This window comes from Dama dama, chromosome 7, assembly GCF_033118175.1.
Source record: "Dama dama isolate Ldn47 chromosome 7, ASM3311817v1, whole genome shotgun sequence".
NCBI lineage: Eukaryota > Metazoa > Chordata > Mammalia > Artiodactyla > Cervidae > Dama > Dama dama.
The window spans coordinates 22,322,764-22,343,738 of NC_083687.1; the positions used below are offsets into that span (position 1 = coordinate 22,322,764).

The window sequence follows — 20,975 nt, forward strand, 5'->3', positions numbered from 1 at the left end:
GACTGAAAGCTCTGTCTTGTGCCTTTGATAAATTAAAAGTGGGAAAACCAATTAATTTTTTACAATAACACGTGCTTGGGAAATAAGACATTTTTTAAAGACCTAACACCTATGGGCCTATAAAAGTGGCACCTTATAGACACACAGATCTGAATTTAAATTCAGATTCTGAGCCAGGCATAGCTGTGTGGTGCTGGAGAGCTTGCTGAGTATCTCTGAACCTTGGCTTCCTTGTCTGGAAGATAGGATGAGTGAGAGCTAACTTGGGAGGTGACTTGGAGGGATAGTAGTATTCTTCCTGTGTTTCACAGTATTCTTACTGGTTTCACAGTAAACTTCTCAAGAGACATGGCATTAAGTCATCTCACAGACAGAAATAAAAACACAGTACTCGCTATTTTTTGGCTTTTATGGCTCTCCTTTGCTTATATAACATACAGGTTTTCTCTCTAAGCTGAGCTATGTTATTCATGAATTCCATGTATTGAGAAAATCTAAGGAGCTGAGAAAGAAGGGTCTGGGAGGCATCTTTTGGATGGTTCTTTATGCTCAGGCCACACCCTGTTCTTACTGTAAAGTCAAACTGAAAGTCAGTCAGTCGTGTCCGGCTCTTTGTGACCCCATGGACTATACAGTCCATGGAATTCTCCAGGCCAGAATACTTGAATGGGTAGCCTTTCCCTTCTCCAGGGGATCTTCCCGACCCAGAGATTGAACCCAGGTCTCCTGCATTGCAGGCAGATTCTTAACCAGCTGAGCCACAAGGGAAGGCAGTTCGTATTGTAAACATGGGCCTAAAATACCATAGAATTAACTTGGGGTGCTATGATGTTCAAAATATCCAGATATCTAAATATCTCTTGCTTTGTTTTTCAGGCTCCTGAATAAAATAAGATTTCAGAAAATCACATTTAACTATTCAGAAGCAAAGCCACCTGTGAATATTTCATGTAGTGACCTGAGGCACGCAAAATGATGTTACTTACCATGTGGCCTTGAGCAAGTCATTTACCCTAAGGGTGATTTGCTCTCAATTTCTCCCTATGGGTGATTTGCTCTCACAATTTGCCCCACCCTCTCCTTTCCAAATGATAGGATGTCTAAAAGTATTAGCAAAGAGATAGAGTATGGACCCGTTTAAGGATGGTCTAACTCCTGAGAAGAGGTGCTTTTCCTTCCAGCTGTGCCTGCAACAGCCCCTTCAGAGCCCTCCCCATGTGGACTGTGTTGTTCCAAAGAGGAGTCCCCTAAAGTCGTGAACCTTGGGTCTGATTTACACAGAACAGCTGCCAGTCATCACTTGCTCATCACATCTCTGCTGAGTTGGCTCCCCTTGCTTTCCCCCAGGCCACAATAGATGCACTCACCTAATTACACAACAGAGCCCAACTCTATACCCCATTTGGAAAATGAGGGAGAGCATCTAAAATGCCAGGACTCTTACCACTGCTATATGTGATCCAAAGCAGAGGTTCTCAAATCTCCCCTGCATCAGAATCACCTGGAGGGCTTGCCAAAATACAGATTGGCCCAGCTTGGTCTGGGGTGACCCCCAGAATTTGCTTTTCTAACAAGTTTCCAGATGGTGCGGATGCTGCTGGAGGGACCACAGTTTGAGAACTACGGCTCTAAAGTAACAATGCACCCCTGGTCAATATCAGGGCATCTCAGGAATACCCCCTCTCCACCATTACAATGTTAGTTCTGCTTCTGGGGAGGTTTGGGGTCTGTCAACCCCAAATTTTCATTGGAAGGACTGATGCTAAAGCTGAAGCTCCAATACTTTGGCCACCTGATGCGAAAAGTCAACTCATTGGAAAAGATCTTGATGCTGGGAAAGATTGAGGGCAGAAGGAGAAGCGGGAGACAGAAGATGTGATGGTTGGATGGTATCACTGACTCAATAGACATGAGTTTGAGCAAGCTCCGGGAGACAGTGAAGGATGGGAAAGCCTGGTGTGCTATAGTCCATGGGGTCACAAAGAGTCAGACACGACTGAGTGATAGCAGCAACTATCATCACAATGTTAGTTCTCCTTTTTGAATGTTTTGAGTCTGTCAATTAAAAAAAAATCAGTAAACCCAGATGGCTTTGTGGCCCCTTCCTTGTAAAATCTCTCCCTCCTGGGACCCTCCATATCCACCGTCACCCAAAGGAGGTGCCAAAGTGGCCGATGGTGGGGAGAAGGCACAAAACCTGTATGCCAGGAACTGGAGAGTTTCTCTCCACAGAGGAAGTTGTCATGCTACTTCTCAGGTTTATGCATCATGATAAATACTGTTACCATATCTAAGTAGAGGGTACATATAAGAAGAACACAGCAATAGTCTACTTACTGCTGTAAGTAACCTGAAAGGAATTGCTCTCCATCTTGTAGGTCTGATTGAGGTTCTGTGTGACTTTCTCGTTCGCTTTATACATTAACGCAGGTGATGCTGTTGTTGTTGTTGCGATTTCATACGTCACAACCACACTTCCGGGCCTGGATGGAGACCATTCAGTTCAGTGAAAGCAGTAAGCGACCTGGAAGAGTCTAGATCCTTATGGTTTGTTTGCATAAGAAAGCAAAATGGCAGGAAGAGCCTGGGGACCTTTTACTTGGAGGGTTCACTTGAAATCCACTTATTTCTAAGCTCTAGTTGAAAGCCTGAGGCAGGGTTCAAACACTCAAATGTCTGCAGACAGGTAACATAAATGTCCAGGATAGCCAGATGGGGTGGAGTGAATTGAATCCCACAAGTGGTCAAAGGGTATTAACTACAAGGTAGAGACTGTTGTTACACAGCCAGGCTGACCCAGGGTTACCAGCTATGCTGAATATCCAGTGAAGTCAAAATCCTCAATGTTTCTGGAAACATTCTTAATTTTGTAATTGGCAAGTGGCTTTTTGAAACACTGGGCAAACATACTCAGGGCTATCAGGGCACCTAACTCCACGGGGAGGCATTACACGGTGTTGTACAACATTATAGCCATAGCTAACTGGCTAATTTTCTAAAGTAAAGGCATATTTGGGACTTTCCTGGTGTCCAGTGGCTAAGACTCCTTGCTCCCAACGCAGGGGGCCTGGGTTTGATCCCTGGTAAGGGAACTAGATCCCACATGCTACAAGTAAAGATTTCATGTGCCACAACGAAGACCTGGCATAGCCAAATAAATAAATGTTTAAAAAAATGATAAAATAAGGGTGCCATTGCATGACATTATTTCACTTTTGTATTTCTGACCCTCTAGATGCCACATCTTTGTTTGCAAAATTCATGCATGCATAGAATGAACACAGATCTTTTTCTCACCTTCCCTCTAGATAGGTACATCTCTAAGGAGTCAACTACTCTTCTCAGGATTTCCTTCCCCTTCAGGCCCTGGCAGTCTGGCATTGTCTTCACCTCTATCAAACTGTTCCCGTTGGGGATCCCAGATGGTGCTCCTCCAACAGGCTTTTGCTTTTTCACTAACTTTTTGGTATCAGCCATTGGATGCGTGCATGTGTGCTAAGCCGCTTCAGTCGTGTCCGACTCTCTGCGACCCTGTGGATGGTAACCTGCCAGGCTCCTTTGTCCATGGGATGCTCCAGGTGAGAATACTGGAGTGGGTTGCCAAGCTCTCCTCCAGAGGATTTTCGCACTGAGGGATCAAACCCATGTCCCCTGCGGCTCCTGCCTTGCAGGCGGATTCTTTACCACTGAGCCACCAGGGAAGCCCGCCATTGGATAAAATTACCCAATTATAGCATTCTTACCTGAACCCTGTCACCGTCACCAATTTGAAGCCTGGTAAAATACTGTAACCCTTCCAGAACTGGAAAATAAAGCAAGACAAGTACCATTAATCAAGGTCCACTGACAGATATGTCAAATGATTTGAAACAGAGTAAAAAGTGTGTATTTCTTATCATGTGTGCACACTCAGTCACATCTGATGTGTCCAGGCAAGCATACTGGAGTGGGTTGCCATGCCCTCCTTCAGGAGATCTTCCTAACCCAGGGAATGAACATGTGTCTCCTGTGTCTAATGCATTGAAGGTGGATTTTTTACCCACTGAGCCATCAGGGAAGCCCGTATTTCTTATCACCTTGGGTAAAATGCTCTCTGTATATTTTGTTAAGCAGCCGAATAAGTGCTAGCTTTTCAGATCTTTGGAGAAGTGATTCCTATTTACCTGGGTCATTCTGGGTTCTCCAGGAAGCAAACAGAGTAAATGTGCAAAAAATTGACTTAGGGAGGCTTCCCTGGTGGCTCAGTAGTAATACACCTACACTGCAGGAGACATGGATTCAAGCCCTGGTCTGGGAAGATCCCACATGCCTCAGGGAAACCAAGCCCGAGCCCCACAACTACCGAGCTCACATGCTGCAACTACTGAAGCCATTAGACCTAGAGTCTGTGCTCTGCAACAAGAGAAGCCACTGCAACTAGAAGCCCACGCATCACAGGGAAGAGCAGCCCCAGTCACTGAATCTAGAGAAAGTTCATGCAGCAATGAAGATGTGGCACAGCCATAAACAAATTAAATTAAAATAAATGACTTAGGGAAATGCCTAGAGGAAAACAATGAGGAGGCATCAGGGAAGGTGGACAGAGCCATCAGACCCAAGTGAAACTGAACAGGAGGGGAGGTTAGATGAAATCATCTAGACTGAGCCTAGAAGTACAGTACAGCCTCCAAAGGAGTCCAGCGTGTGTCAGACAGACCTGCCCTGCTCATTCACTAGTAGTGGGCAGCAGTTGGGATCCACAGTCAATTCACACTTCCTGCAGTTGGAAATCTACGAAGTATCTTCTTGTGACCAATACACTGCCTGATTCCTCACTAAACATATCACAGCTTTGGTTGAGCCAATGTCGTTTTTACTGATGTTTTTAACTCCACTTTGTTTCCCTGAATTCTAACTCCACAGGAGATTCAATTTGAGTCAAGTTACATTTACAGGGTAGATTGCACCTGCAAAGTGCTGTGTTAGGGAGTTGGATGGGCAGGATCAAACAATTAATATGTTAGTGTCTTTTTTCCTCAAAAGTATACAATGTCATGTGATATGTGTAGTGTGACTTGTGTGCATGAGGAGGATTCTCACGCTGTGCAGAACTATTACATGCCTGATATGCAAATCAGAAATCCAAGAACTCTCCTGTATCAGCGTTGCATGATGGCACTGATAAAAAATATTAACCCCTACTTGACTGGGGTAAGCGGGAGGTTGCTCCTGGTTTGAGGCAGGCAGTTGGCTGCCTGGAGAGTTAAGCGGAGTCATTACATCAGTCTACCTATAGCAATTTGTACCACACCAGTTGAGAAGCTCTATTCCAAATGAATTGATCCAACCAACGTCTTTAGGTTTAGATGAATTAATCCAGTGTAAAGCACTTGGAATAGTGTCTGGCACACATGTTACATTGAGGGAATACCCTTTATCTTTACATGAGCAGATTTTCATATACATACATAGTTTTTCATATTCTTTTCTATTATGGTTGATCACAGGATACTGAATATGGTTCCCTATGCTACCCAGTGGGACCTTGTTTGTTATCCATTCTATGTATAATAGTTTACATCTGCTGACCCCAAACTCCCAATCCTTTCCTCCACTTCCCCTTGATAGCCAGTCTGTGCTCTGGATCTGTGAGTCTGTTTCTGGTATGTGGAATCTGAAGTGTGACACAGATGAATCTATCTACATGAGTAAATTTAAATCTGCCTTAAATGTGAATGCTTAAGGACCTCTAGTATCGAGTGGTATAGAATCCTCTATGTCAGACTTAACTGGTCTGCAAAAAAGATGTTAGGGGTTTCATCAGTGTGGTGTGTAAAGATGAATAGAAATGCACCATCTGATACTTCTAGACCAAGGTTTTGGAACTTTGAACAGGTTTTAGTGAGTTAATGCCACCAAATTTTATCTGAATCAATTCTATTCTGGGAAGAATTTCCACCTATATGTCAAGATGATGTCAAAGATGGTAGATCAAGATGATGCCAAGGTCAAGATGGTGTAAAAATGGTCAAGATGATGCCAAAAGTCAAGATGAAGCCAAAGAGGTCAAGATGATGTCAAAGGTCAAGATAATGTCATGGGTCAAGATAATGTCATGGGTCAAGATGATATCAGGTCAAGATGTCAAAACATCCTCTGAACACAGTATGATTTGAGCAGTTCTTAAATCATCATCCCAGAGGTATAGAAATAATTTCAGTATAAGCTTCATGAATTCTGACAGATTCAAGCAAACAACCCACTGTAAATGCAATAGATTTAGTTCAGCTCAGAGTTTGTTGGTGAAGAGTCTCCTGGGACCACAACCCACCGCTGTTTCCAGGTCAGTCTTGTAGGACTTATAGAGGGCAGAGGAAGAGTTCCTGAGGTCTTCTTGAAAGCCCACATTGAGTCTGACTGACATTCTCAGGATAATATCTGTGGAGAACACAGGGTCATATTTTTAAAATCCCATGTTAGCATGAGTACACACAGGACAGAGAAACATTTTCTTGAGTTGATATCAAATTGGCACTCAACAAACAAGCTTTCAATGAGCAGTTACTTACCTCCCCGGAGCTGGCAAAAAGGTCCCTTGGGAGGCAGTCCCTTAAGGCAACTGCAGTGATGCCCTGCAGAGGAACCATCATGTCCCTGACAAGCGAGATTGTGGAGGCAACTTTCCTGAGGCCACTCATAGCCTGTCTCACAGGAGCACCAGATTTCATTTCCAGTAGGTCTGCAGACTGTCATCAACCAGAACAGTGAGGAGAGAAAAGATGCAATTTATAGATTATAAGTACTTAGGCTTGTAGGAAATCCTAATTCCACTCCATATTGCCCTTCTGGGAAGTTCAGTGACTCTGCATGAGGTTCTCGTAATTGCCATACATATCACCTTTTGTGAGGCATAGCCATCTAAAAGAGGGCGATGTCAACTATCCCAGCCACTGCCTACAATAATAAGATGGTAAACAGATTCTCAGACTTTGAGTATATGGCAGCCAACCTCTAAGATGGCCCTAGCCATCCCTGCTTCTGGGTACCCACACCCTTTTATAGATTCCTGCTGGCTCAATGGTAAAGAATCCACCTGCCAATGCAGGAGACACAGCTTCAACCCCTGAGTTGGGAAGATCCCCGGAGAAGGAAATGGTTACCCACTCTAGTATTCTTGACTGAGAAATCCTATGGACAGAGGAGCCTGGGGAGCTGTAGTCTATGGGGTTGCAAAAGAGTTGGACATGACTTAGTGGCCAAATGGCAACAATAACTCATATTATACTAGGATCGTTCTGGGTAACCAATAGAATACAGCAGAAGTGGTGCTATATCACTTCTGAGGTTGGGTTGTAAAAGACAGTGTGGCGTCCCTCTTGGTTACATGTGCTGTCTCTCTAACTCCCTCTGATCACCTGGTCTGGGGGAAGTCAGCTGCATTGATGAGGACATGTCACAGAGAGACCCACATGATTAGGAATTGAGGTCTCCAGCCAATAGCTACGGAGGAGCTGAGGATCCGCCAGCAACCACACATGTGAGCATGGAAGCAGGTTTTCCAGCCCCAGCTGGGCCTTCAGATGACTGCAACTTGGGCTAATGGCTTGACTACAGCCTCACAAGAGACCCCGAGCCAGAGCCATCCAGCTAAGCTCTTCCTGGATTTCCGGCATTCAGAAACTGTGTAGCATGATAAATGTTTGTTGCTTTTATTTGTTTGTTTGCTTTGGCTTCGCCATGTGGCTTATGGGATCTTAGGTTCCCAATCAGGGATCAAATCCAGGCTCTTGGCAGTGAAACTGCAGAGTCCTAACCACTGGACTGCCAGGGAATCCTGAGTTTGTTGTTTTAAGATGCTAAGTTCCAGGGAAGCAATAGATAACAAATATAGAGTATACTTCTAAACTTGTGAACAGCCCAAGCAGACTCTAATCCCATTGAAAACTGACATTGAAAAATCCTCTGAAGACTTTGAAGTTACATCTAAAACTGGACTAATGCCATATTCCTGGGAATTCTGCAGGCGGGCATCTAGGCAAAGGTCCACAAGATGACTTCCCAAAGCAAAGCCGTCAAAGAACTGTTGCTGAAATAGGAGGGACAGCCAAGTCCCCTGGAATCCTTGGACACCGCTGCCGTCCTGTGCGCCAGCAGTAGGACAGAGTGAAGTGGAAACAGGGAAGTCGAGGCTGCTAGTGAGTATGGCGGATACTGGTAATTCAAAGGAAACCAACAAGACCCTCTTGGTCAAAAATCTCTCTCTTACTGACCTGAAATCTCACTGCTAAAGCCTTCTTGGTTGTTTTATTTTGTTGGTGCTGTTTTCATTTGCTTGTTTTTGAGATAGATGTGGGGGTGGGATTTGAATAACTTTGGACTCCCACGTGAAAAATGAATATGCCTTAAGAGGATGGCAAAAGTGACCATCCCCAGACCACCTACCACATTCCGGGTATTGTTTAGTGTTTGACACACATTGTCTGGCCTTAAAAATACTCAGTTTTGGGTACTAGGATTTAAAATGCCTTTAAGATAACTGATAAGAACCTACTGAATAGCACAAGGAACTCTATTCAATACTCTGTCATGATCTATATAGGAGAAGAATCTAAAAATGAATAGATATATGTGAATATATCACTGATTCACTTTGCTGTACAGTGGAAACTAACACAATATTGCAAATCAACCATACTTCGATAAAAAATTAATTAAAAAATACCTTTCTTGAAAGGATCATAACATAAGCTGTTGGAAGAGTGAAAGGGAAGACATAGAAGAGGGGGTTGGAGGAAATTTGGGGTGCTAGGATATGAATATCATGGTCAGTAAGTCTCCTCACCCACCCATCCCATCGCCTCCTGTCTGAGGTTCACTCTTCCCAGGCTGCTCCCCTCCACACCCCGCATTCCCCTCTAACAGTAAGCAGCCCGGAGTAGTTTCTTCTGATTAGCTCAGTCCTCCTCTTTCAAGCAATAGGCCTTTTACTCACCTGTTGACACCTCGATGCTCAAAATGTTAGTAGCTAGGTCAGTGTCATTCCCTTGAATTGGAAAACTGAGGTTGTTCAAGTAAGCTTTAATAGGCTCCAGGAAGGAGGCATTTTCAAAACTGATCTCAACATCGACGGTGAACTCTTGAGCTGCAGGGCTGTTTATGGACACTGGAATGAAGGCACACAAAGGCTGTGAGCACTTACCATGTGGGGAGGAGAGAGAACGTGATGGACATTTTAGAACTTAAAGCCAGTGACACTTAGGAGTTTAAGATGAGCACATACACCTTACTATATATAAAGTAGATAACCAACAAGGACCCTACCATATAGCACGGGGAACTTTACTCAGTACTCTGTAATAACATAGGGGAAAAGAATCTGAGAAAGAATGGATATATGTGTATGTATAACTGAATCACTCTGTTGTACACCTGAAATTAACACAACACTGAAGATCAACTATACTCCAGTGTAAAATAAAACATTTTTAAAAAGCCAATGATGGAGACATATGGATGTCTGACACATTACCCTTTCAGAATTTCTAATAAACATTTTTATTTTATGTTTGTTTACTGAGAAAGAGAAGTTTGTTTACTGATCACCACCAAGTCCTCCCTTCATGGGCTTCCTCTCTATGACTTTGCTATTTAGAGGAGAAAGGAAATACTATCTGGTATCAGCACCGTGGTCTCCAGACATCTGAAAGCTTCACAGACAAGAGGAGGACTTGTCCTCCTCTCCATTCTCATTCTCCCCTTTAATGTCCAAGGCTGTGTGAGAACAGATTCTAATGAGACAAGAATAGAAGCAGGGAGACCCAGCAGGGGGACTTGGCAACTGTCTAGACAATCAAAGCCAGGATCCTGACTCACCAGAATGAGTCAGTACATTCCTGACTCCGTTCAATGGTCATGCACATGTTTTGAGAGCTCAAGGGTACACGGTTTGAAGACCTCTGGAAAAAGCCATCTAGTTAATCCCCTTTGTTCTTAGCATGTGCACACAGTGTGGACTCTTGGTTCTCACTCTGTATCTCCCGTGTCCATAACATGATAGACACTCAAAAAGCAAAATTGGCAAATTGGAAAGTAAAATAAAAGAGACCTATAGCAATTCATTGTGTTTCCAAATTGTCTCCAAATTGGTTGCCTGGACGGCATTCTGCATGCGTCTGCTTCCCACACCAGGCAAGCCAGACAATAGATCTACTGGAAGGTTCCTGCATAGTTTCCGCTGTTACATCACATCTGGACCCAAGGTTGTTAGCTTCTTAAGGGCAGAAACTGCTTCTTTCACTTCTCATGGCCTTATCCACTCCAGCTGGCATGGAGCCGAGCATGAAATAAATTCGTGTCCAGTAGATTCTTGTTAAACCTGTGATTTCTGAGTTGAGTCTCAGATTCACCTTTATGTCACAGACAGAATCTTTGGTTCACTCTTGGCTGAAATACATAATTGAAGCCATGGGCTTGGTTAGCAGCTAATGCAGAACCTTTAGAGAATAGGAGAATCTTTTTATACAGATGCCTTGAGAAGACAAGTTCTGGCTTATTTTATTTTGCTGGTTAAGTAAGGAAAAGATTAATGAATATTTGTAAAATTTTTCCTTTTAAAATAAAAGTAAAATCTGCAAAAATGTAAAATCTGGATATATCACATATATGACAATATATATATATATTTAAAATGATAATATATGATATATAAAATGATATGATATATAAAAATATGATATATAAAATACATAAATATATATGATGTTATATATAAATCTAAAAGTTTAACATTAAAATTCTATATCTGTTTTCTAAAAGGGTAAAGAATTTATCTCATAATATTTCAAGATTTGTTTTAAATATTCCAAGGATTATTTATATGCAAACCTAAAATGAAATACATTTACTATGGGAAACTCCAACTGATAAACACTTATTGCAGAAAATGGTAGTATTTGCCCACTTAGAGGTGTAAACTCTGTTTTTTTCTAGGAGTTTGGTTTTACTTATCAGCCTTATTGAGAATTATTTCATTTTGGCATTCATCAACTTGCTGTAATTAACTCAAATCTTTAAAAATGTTTTTAAAATTTTTAAATGTTTTAAAAATGTAATTAACTCAAACCTTTAAATGTCTGTGCACATTTTCTTAAAACTACGAATGCCTCTTAAGCTATGTTCCCTCCATATAAACATGTATTTACAAGTAGAACACAGTGACTTTTACAACCTAGAATGGAATCTCAGTCTGTCATGATTCTATGGCATATCTTGAAATTTCCTGTTTTCTTTCTGATTTGCAAATGATTCTGTGATGAAAAGCAAGCTTCCTGGAGGGACTACTAGTCTTCTGAGCTATCCTAACCTGTATGTTGTCTGCTAGGAACATTTGCAATGGTGGCTGCTTGATATTTACAAGGTCTGTTTGAGAGCATATTCTTTTTCCTGAAAGGTAATTCAGCAATGTTTATACCTTCCAGAGGATTCAGAAGCTCCAGGATCCTCTTTGGTGTGGTCAGTCTACTTCCCTCCCATGAATGAATGTAAACAGGATTTCCTGGACACTAGCTGCTTTTGTGATAAGTGAGGTCAGTAACAATCCCACATCACCCACTTCATCATCTGCATCTTTGCCTCCCAGGGTCTGATCCCAGCATGATTTCAGTGCCTGCCTGAAGGCGATTAGTATCATCCATCCCTGAGCCCACCTTTCTCTACATGCTTGGAGAAAAAGCATGTGCCTGAAGAGCACGTGGTAATTCCTGAATGTCATCATTCCCCACGGAAACCAAGGTAGTTCTTCTGCTGAGACCCTACAAGCAGCTGAGCCAAAAGCCTAAAATACTACTAAGAGGGGACTTTCCTGATGGTCAAGTGGTTAAGAATCCACCTTGCAATGCAGGGGATGTGGGTTCGATTTCTGATCTGGGAACTAAGATCCCACATGCCACAGAGTAACCAAGCCTGTGCCCCAGCTAGAGAGTCTGTGTGCCACCAGGAAAGATCCTACACGACTCAAGAAGACCCCATGTGCCACAACGAAGCTTCAACACAGCCAAATAAATAAATATTTAAATACATAAATATAAAAATAAATGAATAATAAAATAGTTCTCTGAAAGTATATTCCAATGAGGACTAGTCCTGTGACTTTAGTGAGTTCTAGTCTATGGCATTTGTGCCAGTTTTCTTTTTTGCCTTGCTGAGCAGCGTGTAGGATCTTAGTCCCCTGAGCGGGGATTGAACCCCTGCCCCCTGCAGTGGGAGCACGATGTTTTAACCACTGGACTGTCAGGGAAGGCCCTGTGCAAGTAATCACTAAAGCACCAGCCTCTGAGACCCTCTTCTCCTCATCTGTATTTTATGTTCTTGACAACTTCTAAGGGAGTACATCAAGGCTGTATATTGTCACCCTGCTTATTTAAATTATATGCAGAGTACATCATGAGAAACGCTGGGCTGGAAGAAGCACAAGCTGGAATCAAGATTGCTGGGAGAAGTATCAATAACCTCAGATATGCAGATGACACCACCCTTATGGCAGAGAGTGAAGAGGAACTAAAAAGCTTCTTGATGAAAGTGAAAGAGGAGAGTGAAAAAGTTGGCTTAAAGCTCAACATTCAGAAAACTAAGATCATGGCATCTGGTCCCATCACTTCATGGGAAATAGATGGGGAAACAGGGGAAACAGCGGAAACAGTGCCTGACTTTATTTTTGGGGGCTCCAAAATCACTGCAAATGGTGATTGCAGCCATGAAATTCTCCCCCTTAGGCCCCCTTATTCCTTGGAAGGAAAGTTATGACCAACCTAGATAGCATATTAAAAAGCAGAGACATAACTTTGCCAACAAAGGTTCATCTAGTCAAGGCTATGGTTTTTTCAGTGGTCATGTATGGATGTGAGAGTTGGACTGTGAAGAAAGCTGAGCACTGAAAAATTGATGCTTTTGAACTGTGGTGTTGGAGAAGACTCTTGAGAGTCCCTTAGACTGCAAGGAGATCCAGCCAGTCCATCCTAAAGGAGATCAGTCCTGGGTGCTCATTGGAAGGACTGATGCTGAAGCTGAAACTCCAATACTTTGGCCACCTCATGCAAAGAGTTGACTCATTGGAAAAGACCCTGATGCTGGGAGGGATTGGGGGCAGGAGGAAAAGGGGATGACAGAGGATGAGATGGCTGGATGGCATCACTGAATCGATGGACATAAGTTTGAGTAAACTCTGGGAGTTGGTGATGGACAGGGAGGCCTGGTGTGCTGCTATTCGTGGGGTTGCAAAGAGTCAGACATGACTGAGTGACTGAACTGAACTGAACTGAAGGGAGTTTCAGAATAACCCTCAGCCTGAGCAGCGATTCTCCAGAGACTGATAAGGATGGGGAACATTTAATAAAGAAATATCTTCTTGAAAATGGTCAGTCCTTCAGAACAGGCTTAGGAACTTAGGTATAGTAACTCAGAAAGCTGTGTGCAGGCAGGTTCTTGAGAATCATCTATTCCAGTGGTCCCCACCCCCGGCTGATGATCACCAGAGGTAGGGAATTCTACCCACAAATACTTTGGGGCCTCAATCCAGGTGAGTGAAGGTAGAATCTTTATCAGTTAGGTCCATACATCTGTAGCGTGGGCTGAAGAAGATGCCCTTGCTGATTTGGGTCTTTTCTCCCCATCTAGAGTATCATGGTGCTATGGGCAAAGAGAACACGGAAATACCACCGGGCCTCTAGTCCCTGTAATGCCCTGGGGAGAGTACCTGAATTTAAGGGACGAAGCCCAGATGCTCAGGATCAATCAGCCTGACCTGCAGAGGGTGGGGTCAGGGGCATGCTTTGGGGTCGAAAGACCACTCCCTGTCCTCTTTGCCTCCTCTAAACCTAAGGACTTCCGAGCTTGGGACAGCGAGGCTGGTGGTCCTGCTGAGGCTACAAGGGACCCAGGAGGAACACGACCATGCCTCCACGCTGTAAGTATATACTTTAGATGCCCTCTGTGCTCCTCGCCTGCCTCTGGGCCACCTGTTCCAGACAGTTCAGTGTGTTTTGTCTCGAGCTCCTTCACCCTGGTATTGTTTGTCTGAATTCTCACGGACTCACTGATGCCCCAGTGGAAGGCAGATCCTCAGTGTCACAGATGCAGGCCTCTCATCAGCCCTGGGAGGCACAAACCAGCCTTTCCCCCTCTCCTTTCCCATAAATCACTGCCCGCCACACAGCACTTATCTTAAAGAGTCATTTCTGGAAAGTTGGCCACAAACTGTGACACACAGTTCTGGGTCTTAATCACAGCTGTTTAAACCAACGGTGGGATTTTTGCCTGACCACTTCGGTGGGAATTATGGCTCCTTCAGAAGGCAGAGACTAAGTCAATGCACAAATCAGTCTCCCACCTGCAAGAGAACGAGCCTGCTGACTTCGTCCAAGAAAAACGAAGTCACTCTGGTTTTCTCTTGACCAACAGGGACCATGCCTCTTTATTACAGAAGATTTGGCTCTCTGGTTTCTCCCCCTTAGGCCTGTAGCAGGTAAATATTAAAAGCTACCTGTTCTGCTTGTTTCCTGACATGTTCTAGTAGGTAGCAGTCTGGCAGCATCGTCTGGCTCTACTATACCATTGTCAGTGGAGAATCAAAGATTCTGGTTCTCCCTTTAGCTTTTAGAAAGGTTTGTTCACCCAGCAGAAAACTGCCAGAACCCCAGGGGCAGATGCGGATGGGATGGGGTGGGGAGGGTGGGCAGCCCTTAAAACACTGGACTGTGAGGTCTAAAGAAAAGAGTCAATTCTAGTGGCTTGTTATACACCCAAATAATCAAAGTTAGCACCATATAAAGTGGTGATAGTGCCCGTTACTCAATAAAGGTGCTCTGAGAATCACAACTACATAACCTTCCTCTAAATATGCTAGCGAGATCTCAGTTTCCTCCTGCAATATATGCACAAGAAAAAGCCCCAGACCACGTCAGTCTCCTGGAGTTCCCTCTGCCTGGAGCTCCCGCCTCCCTCCCTTCTTCTGTCCCGTGTCTGCTCCTTCTTCCAAGCCTCAACCTGGTCACTCTTTGAGCCCACAGGTGCTCACTGACCCGAGGACTCACAGAATCAAGGCATTGTGAAGTTGTTTGAGTATTTTAAAGATCATCCTGGGTAACCACTCTTCAGGTGCCGTGATGCCCTCTATAAACACTCCAGTCAAGTACTTATTAGATTGGCTTGAATACTTCACATGACACGAAACTCGCCTCCATGTAAGTGGTCCAGCCCATCGTTAGTCAGTTCTGTTAGTAACTTACATTTAGCTCAGACCTATTTCCCTGTAGCTGCTACTACTTCCTTGGCGGTAGCTCTGCCTTTTGCAGACTCCCGTTGTGTGATGACTCTGCTTTCCACGTTATAAACTTTGAATTTAACTTTGGTCAGTGTATACCCTATCCTCACAACCAGATTAAAAGTTGACAGCAGGCAGTCAGCGAGTTTTACGTTCTTGATGCCCAATAGGTACTCAATAAATACATACTAAATACACGTTGGAGACAATTTTTTGCTAAAAAACGAAACAAATCATGACATGGAATCTCACAGACAAGAGTCAGAGACACACGTTGAAAACTATGACTTGTAACTATGAACTTGGACTTGGAGCCACATGGAGCTGAGGTAAATGTCCTGTTACCTGGGAGGCTACTGAACTCTGTGAGCCAAGTTTTGGCTGTTTGTAAATTAGAAGCACTATTATCTCTGCACCACTGTTGCTAAGGAGCTGAGGTATGAAGACCCCTAACAAACTGCCTGCATATAGTAGCCACTTTGAAACAACGTGTAGAAATAATAATACTGATCATAATAATGATTATCATTTATGCAGATGTATGCTGGCAGGTCAACAAAATCTCTCATTCTATTTTCATCAGGTCTCACTTTTGAGATAGGGAAGCAAACAATCAGGCAGAGAATACCAGCCTTCTCTCCTTACTCTGCCACCATCACTGCCGGCTCATAGCCTGAAATGCCACAAGTTATCATAAGGAAGATGAATGCCAAGGAAAACCTCCAAATCTCTTCCCCCGCCTGGAGAAGGCACAGCATCTCCTGAACCCAGATCAAAAAGAGCCAGCACACCCGGACTGCAGGTCTGCAGAAAGTTCAGGATTCCCGAGCTGGCAGCTGGCCACCCAACCTGGGGGGAACCTCGCTCTCCCTGAACAGGCACGAAGACAGCAGCGCCTCCAGCTTGGGGTCAGGACATCCTGGGGCTCCCCTTCTCCCAAAGTCTTCTCCCACCAGCTGTTTCTTCTGAAGCCAAAGAAGAACCAGTGTGGTCTCTTCAGCCCAGGACCCGAGACACGTTCCCAGTTAACCTCAAAAATCTGGCTTGGGGAACTTGGACAGCTGATGTTGAGGACACATTTGTGTTATTTCCAATCAACAAGAAACTTTTTTTTTTTTTAGAAAATACTCTTAAATCAGTCCATCCAGGCACTTTAGTTATTTGTTTTTGACTGCATGTGCGATCTTAGTTCCCCAACCAGGGATGGAACCCACGCTCCCTGCAGTGGAAGCATGAAGCCCTAACCACTAGTTCCCCAGGGAAGTTCCAAGAAACTTCTGATTTCAATCCCCTGTAAAGATTGCCATAAAGACTAAGTTTCCAGCTGACTGGCATATTTCCAAAATATGGAAATATTTATTCCAGCTCTGGCTTCTACTTATGGCCTCCACCTCCCCAGTTACCCAGGTCTGTGTATTCCCTGTTACCCCTCTGTCAAGCCTGTCCCCAGGTCCTTTGATTCATTTCTCAAAATGTCTTTCACAAGTGTTCCCTTTGTCCCTTTCCTAGGTCATTCCAGAGACCTGGCCCATGATGGTCAGCACCGCTGAGCATCCTCTCTGGTCTCCCCGAGCTGACTTCATCTAATTCCTTCAGACATAACCATCTGGCAAATTTTCACTTCCGATGGCTTCCACCAGTTCTCTCTCTGCGAGCCTCTCAGCTGGTATGGAATCCACGTCCTGCTGGAATTGAGGCAGAATTCTGAATACTCTGACCAGTGCTTTTCTTCCCCCGCTCCTCAATAACCACTCTGCTCTAACAGGAAGTATTACACTATTCTTGTCTCTGACCTCTGGGTTTTTGTGCAGGCTTATCTTCCTTAACAGAGTTTTGAAAGAATTTTCCTAAAATGCTAATATCATGGCATCCATCCTTCTGCCTTCAGGAGTTATATGAAATCTTCTCTGCACCAAATATAGTTTGGGCTCTTTCAGACACAACATTTTTATTAAAAATCAATTAAATTTGTTTTAATTAAAGAAACATTAAAACAAACAAGTACGCCCTAGATAACACTGTTAATATTGAACAATACGTACTAAATGTTATTTAATTCTCTCAACAGCCTGTATAGTAATAATATATTTGGAGATTTCTATGTGGGCTTCTAAGGTGGTACAGTGGTAAAGAATCCGCCTGACAATGCAAGAGACACAAGAGATGTAGTTTTGTTCCCTGGGTCGGGAAGATCCCCTGGAATAGGAAAAGTAACCTGCTCCAGTATTCCTGCCTGAGAAATTCCATGGACAGAGGAGCCTGGTGGGCTACAGTCCATGGGATTGCAAAGAGTTGGACACGACTGAGCAACAAAGCATGCACATATTGTATGTATGTGTCTATATGTGGATTTGGGTATGTGTGATAGATTTTTGATAGGTGATAGCGGAAGAAGTCCATAGCTCAGAAGAAATGTGAGTCTTGATTCTACCTTGAAAGGTGATTTCTATCTCAAATCTTAAAGCTCTAAATATTTGGTCCAGTGCCTCAAAATAAAATTCTTTTTGAGAATTCTTTCTCTTGGAACCTGTGTTTGCCTCTTTTTGGTATTAAGGCTCCAGAACACAGATATTCCTGTGTGGTCTCTGTTGGATTTAACACTCCTGTCGCTTTCCTAGTTTTCCTGGGGTGTGATGCTCTTAACTGCAGCTTACATCCTGGGTATCTGTGACCTAGTGCCTGGGACTTTCCATGATCAGTTCTTGCTTCAGTGATTTGTAAAAGTACCAAAGCCAAACCATCTGTTGCAGATGATGAGCTGAGTCATTAACACTTCCAAAATGACTCCAGAGATCCAAGAGCACACAGGACCATGTATTTGAAAAAACAGAAAACATGTTTTCATGGTGATTTATCATTGCCATGATGGTTTTTAATGAAAGCGTGTCTGGAAAAACTGTGGAATGTCAAATTCCTAGACGTGGAAATGGTTTCCTCTCTGACAGCTGACCTCTCAGGCTGTCACCAAGGGTCACAAATAGTCAGGAAGTGCAGGAAGATGTTACTTTTCCAGCTGTGGGGTCACCAACCATCCCCAAGGAAGCTGGCAGGGAGTGGAGCTGGGACTTAACACAAGTGGTTTGATTTTAGGAAGAGAAGTCTTTCAAAATATTTGACTGGGGACCTCGTTGGCCCTGTTGCTGTCATGGGGACGGGGGAGTTCAAGGGGTTGTCGGGGATGGAGTAGAGGTGATGATACTTGTTTTAAGCACAGGAAGCACAGTCTGCGCTGTAGACCAGTGGTCCCTACCCTTTTTGGCATGAGGGATTGGTTTCTTGAAAGACAATTTTTCCATGGACTGGGGTGGTGGGGGATTGGTTTTGGAATGACTCAAGCACATTACATTTATTGTGCACTTGATTTCCCTGATGGCTCAGATGGTAAAGAATCTGTCTGCAAAGGGAGACCTGGGTTTGCTCCCTGGGTTGGGAAGATCCTCTGGAGAAGGGAATGGCACCCCACTCCAATCTTCTTGCCTGGAGAATCCCATGGACAGAGGAACCTGGGTGTTTACAGTCCATGGGGTTGCAAAGAGTTGGACACAACTGAACAACTAACACTTTCACTTTTTTCTTTATTTCTATTATTGTTACATCAGCTCCACCTCAGATCATGAGGCATTAGATCCTGGAGGTTGGGGACCCCTGCTGTGGATCACTTCAGGGAATGCAAGGAGGAGGGTGAGTGAGAATGCCATAGGGAAGTAAAACCAGACTAAAACAGAAAAGAAAGGGAAGGAAGGGAAGGGAAGGAAAGAAGAACAGTGGTATAAACTTTGGTGAGCATTTTGATAGTTTATTAACAATGTGGTCGAATTCTCATTTCAGGCACTGGGTAGCAGTCGGATCTGGTTATGGCCCAGTGAAGGGTCTACCAGATACCTCTATCCTGCGCTCTGGGCAAGCTTGCTCTCTCTGGCAGTCTAATGTCTCTTTCATAGCACAAGACTGAACAGACCAAGTCACAACATGCCTGGAAAACCATTTCGTCCCAGTGCTACAGGTTAAGAAGTTTCTAGATGGTTGGTCTAGCCACAAAGCCAGCAGACTCCTGGCGAAAAGGGACACATTCTCTGAATTCACACAAGTGGCTATGACAGAGTCACACAAGTGGCTATGACAGAGACACACCTTCTCTTTATTTGTTCACTGGTCTGTTGAGACACTGGGCTGCTGGCCAGGCTACAGAGAGGAAGAGGGTTCAAGGGAGCTCATGCCTCCCGGGAGTGGCAAACAGGAAGTGAAAGAATTGCAATGCGTTGGGATAAATGTTGGGCCATGAGGATGTGTCATGGATAATGGGGACCCAGGAAAACAGCCCCTCCCTGTCTGGGGAAATTGATGGAAGACCTTCCAAGACACGAATCCATTTGAATTGATCTCCCAGACAAGCAAAGGGAGCGTGGTGGGTGGGATGCTGACTCTGTGACTCTCTGTGACTCTGGCAGATACAGAGATATGTGAGAGGATGATCAGATTTATGCAGGGAAATGACAACATCCGGTTGATGCTATCACAAGATTGTTGTGATGGAGGGAGGATCTAGTCCTTGGAAAATGCAGCCTTCAGACATACCCACCTGCCCCAGGTCTCACATCGGGGAGGGGACTCTGAGGCTCATCATGCAGGTGTTCACAGCTCTCACCTGCCCCCAGCCCTCCAAAAGGCAGATCCCTGTGTTTCCCAGACCCCTTCTTTGGAATTTAGTGGGAAAATTGGAATAGGAAGCAGAGGAGGACTTGGGTCTAGTGGTTAAATTGATCCATGAGACTAAGTGAGGAGTGAAAGGAGACAAGATTAAAAGAAAAAGGGAAAAGAAAGAGGCAAGGCTGCTGGGTTGAGAGGAGAGAAGCAGGCTTTTTGGTGTTGGTGCAGGGCTGCTGGGGGAAGGGCCATGGGGTAATCTTCGGGATCGAGGAGTGGTGATGAAGGAGGACACTTGGATGGAGGGTGTTGATAAGATCCCTTTAATGTCATTTGACAGAGACTGGAGTGCCTTCGCAGTTACTTCTAGAAATTGAACCCTGAGGCGCTTGGAGACTGAATCATGTAGATCCCAGTTTTTCAAAAAGTTACAACACATGCTGTTTGATGGGACTTACTAGAAAAGATGGTCAAGGAAATGTTTACATACCAGCTCGTTTTTGTCTTACTGGATCCTCCTCCATTAGTTCATGTTCATGGAGAAGCTGAAAGAACATTTTAGAAAATACTGAGTGTTAGCGATGTCTTTTCATGATGGTTTTCTGCTCACAGGCCCGGGAATGTTCAAGCTGAGCATAGGGCTGCCGACTCTGGGTCAACACCTTGTGCCCCGTGGATGGCGGGCTATCAGCTATGGGAGGGTAGGGAAGATGCAACGGATTGGCCTCTGAGATATGACCTTGGCATTGACTTTTTATAGACCAGTCACTAGATCCAGAAGCGGAAGAAATCAGCCTATCTGATTCTCTCAGAGTTCCTGCAGCTTCAGGCCTGTCAAGAAACATAAATTATGCTGTTCTCCATTGCACTGGGGCTTAAATCCTGAGTCATTCGGGCGGCACTTTAGACGAGTCTCACGACCTCTCCTTTGCACTCACTCAGCCTGTCCCCACCCCAGTATTTCTGCAGCCTTGGGACTGTTTAGGTTATGCATGTTTAGAAATTATTTTCTCCTTCTCTGGCCCTTTTCCTCCTA

The 20,975-nt window shown here is 44.1% G+C and overlaps 1 protein-coding gene across 6 annotated transcripts in view; it reads right to left on the reverse strand.

Moving 5' to 3' along the window:
• Window positions 1-20,975, reverse strand: part of ADGRF5 (adhesion G protein-coupled receptor F5) — a 107,800-nt gene that overhangs the window by 27,840 nt on the left and 58,985 nt on the right. For all 6 annotated transcript variants that reach the window (XM_061146877.1, XM_061146879.1, XM_061146882.1 and 3 more), the window contains 6 exons: window positions 20,430-20,484; window positions 8,972-9,142; window positions 6,549-6,725; window positions 6,311-6,417; window positions 3,744-3,802; window positions 2,338-2,483 (listed from right to left, as the gene is read on the reverse strand). In XM_061146877.1, coding sequence (XP_061002860.1) covers window positions 2,338-2,483; window positions 3,744-3,802; window positions 6,311-6,417; window positions 6,549-6,725; window positions 8,972-9,142; window positions 20,430-20,484 — 715 coding nt within the window. The remainder of the gene's footprint in view (window positions 1-2,337; window positions 2,484-3,743; window positions 3,803-6,310; window positions 6,418-6,548; window positions 6,726-8,971; window positions 9,143-20,429; window positions 20,485-20,975) is intronic.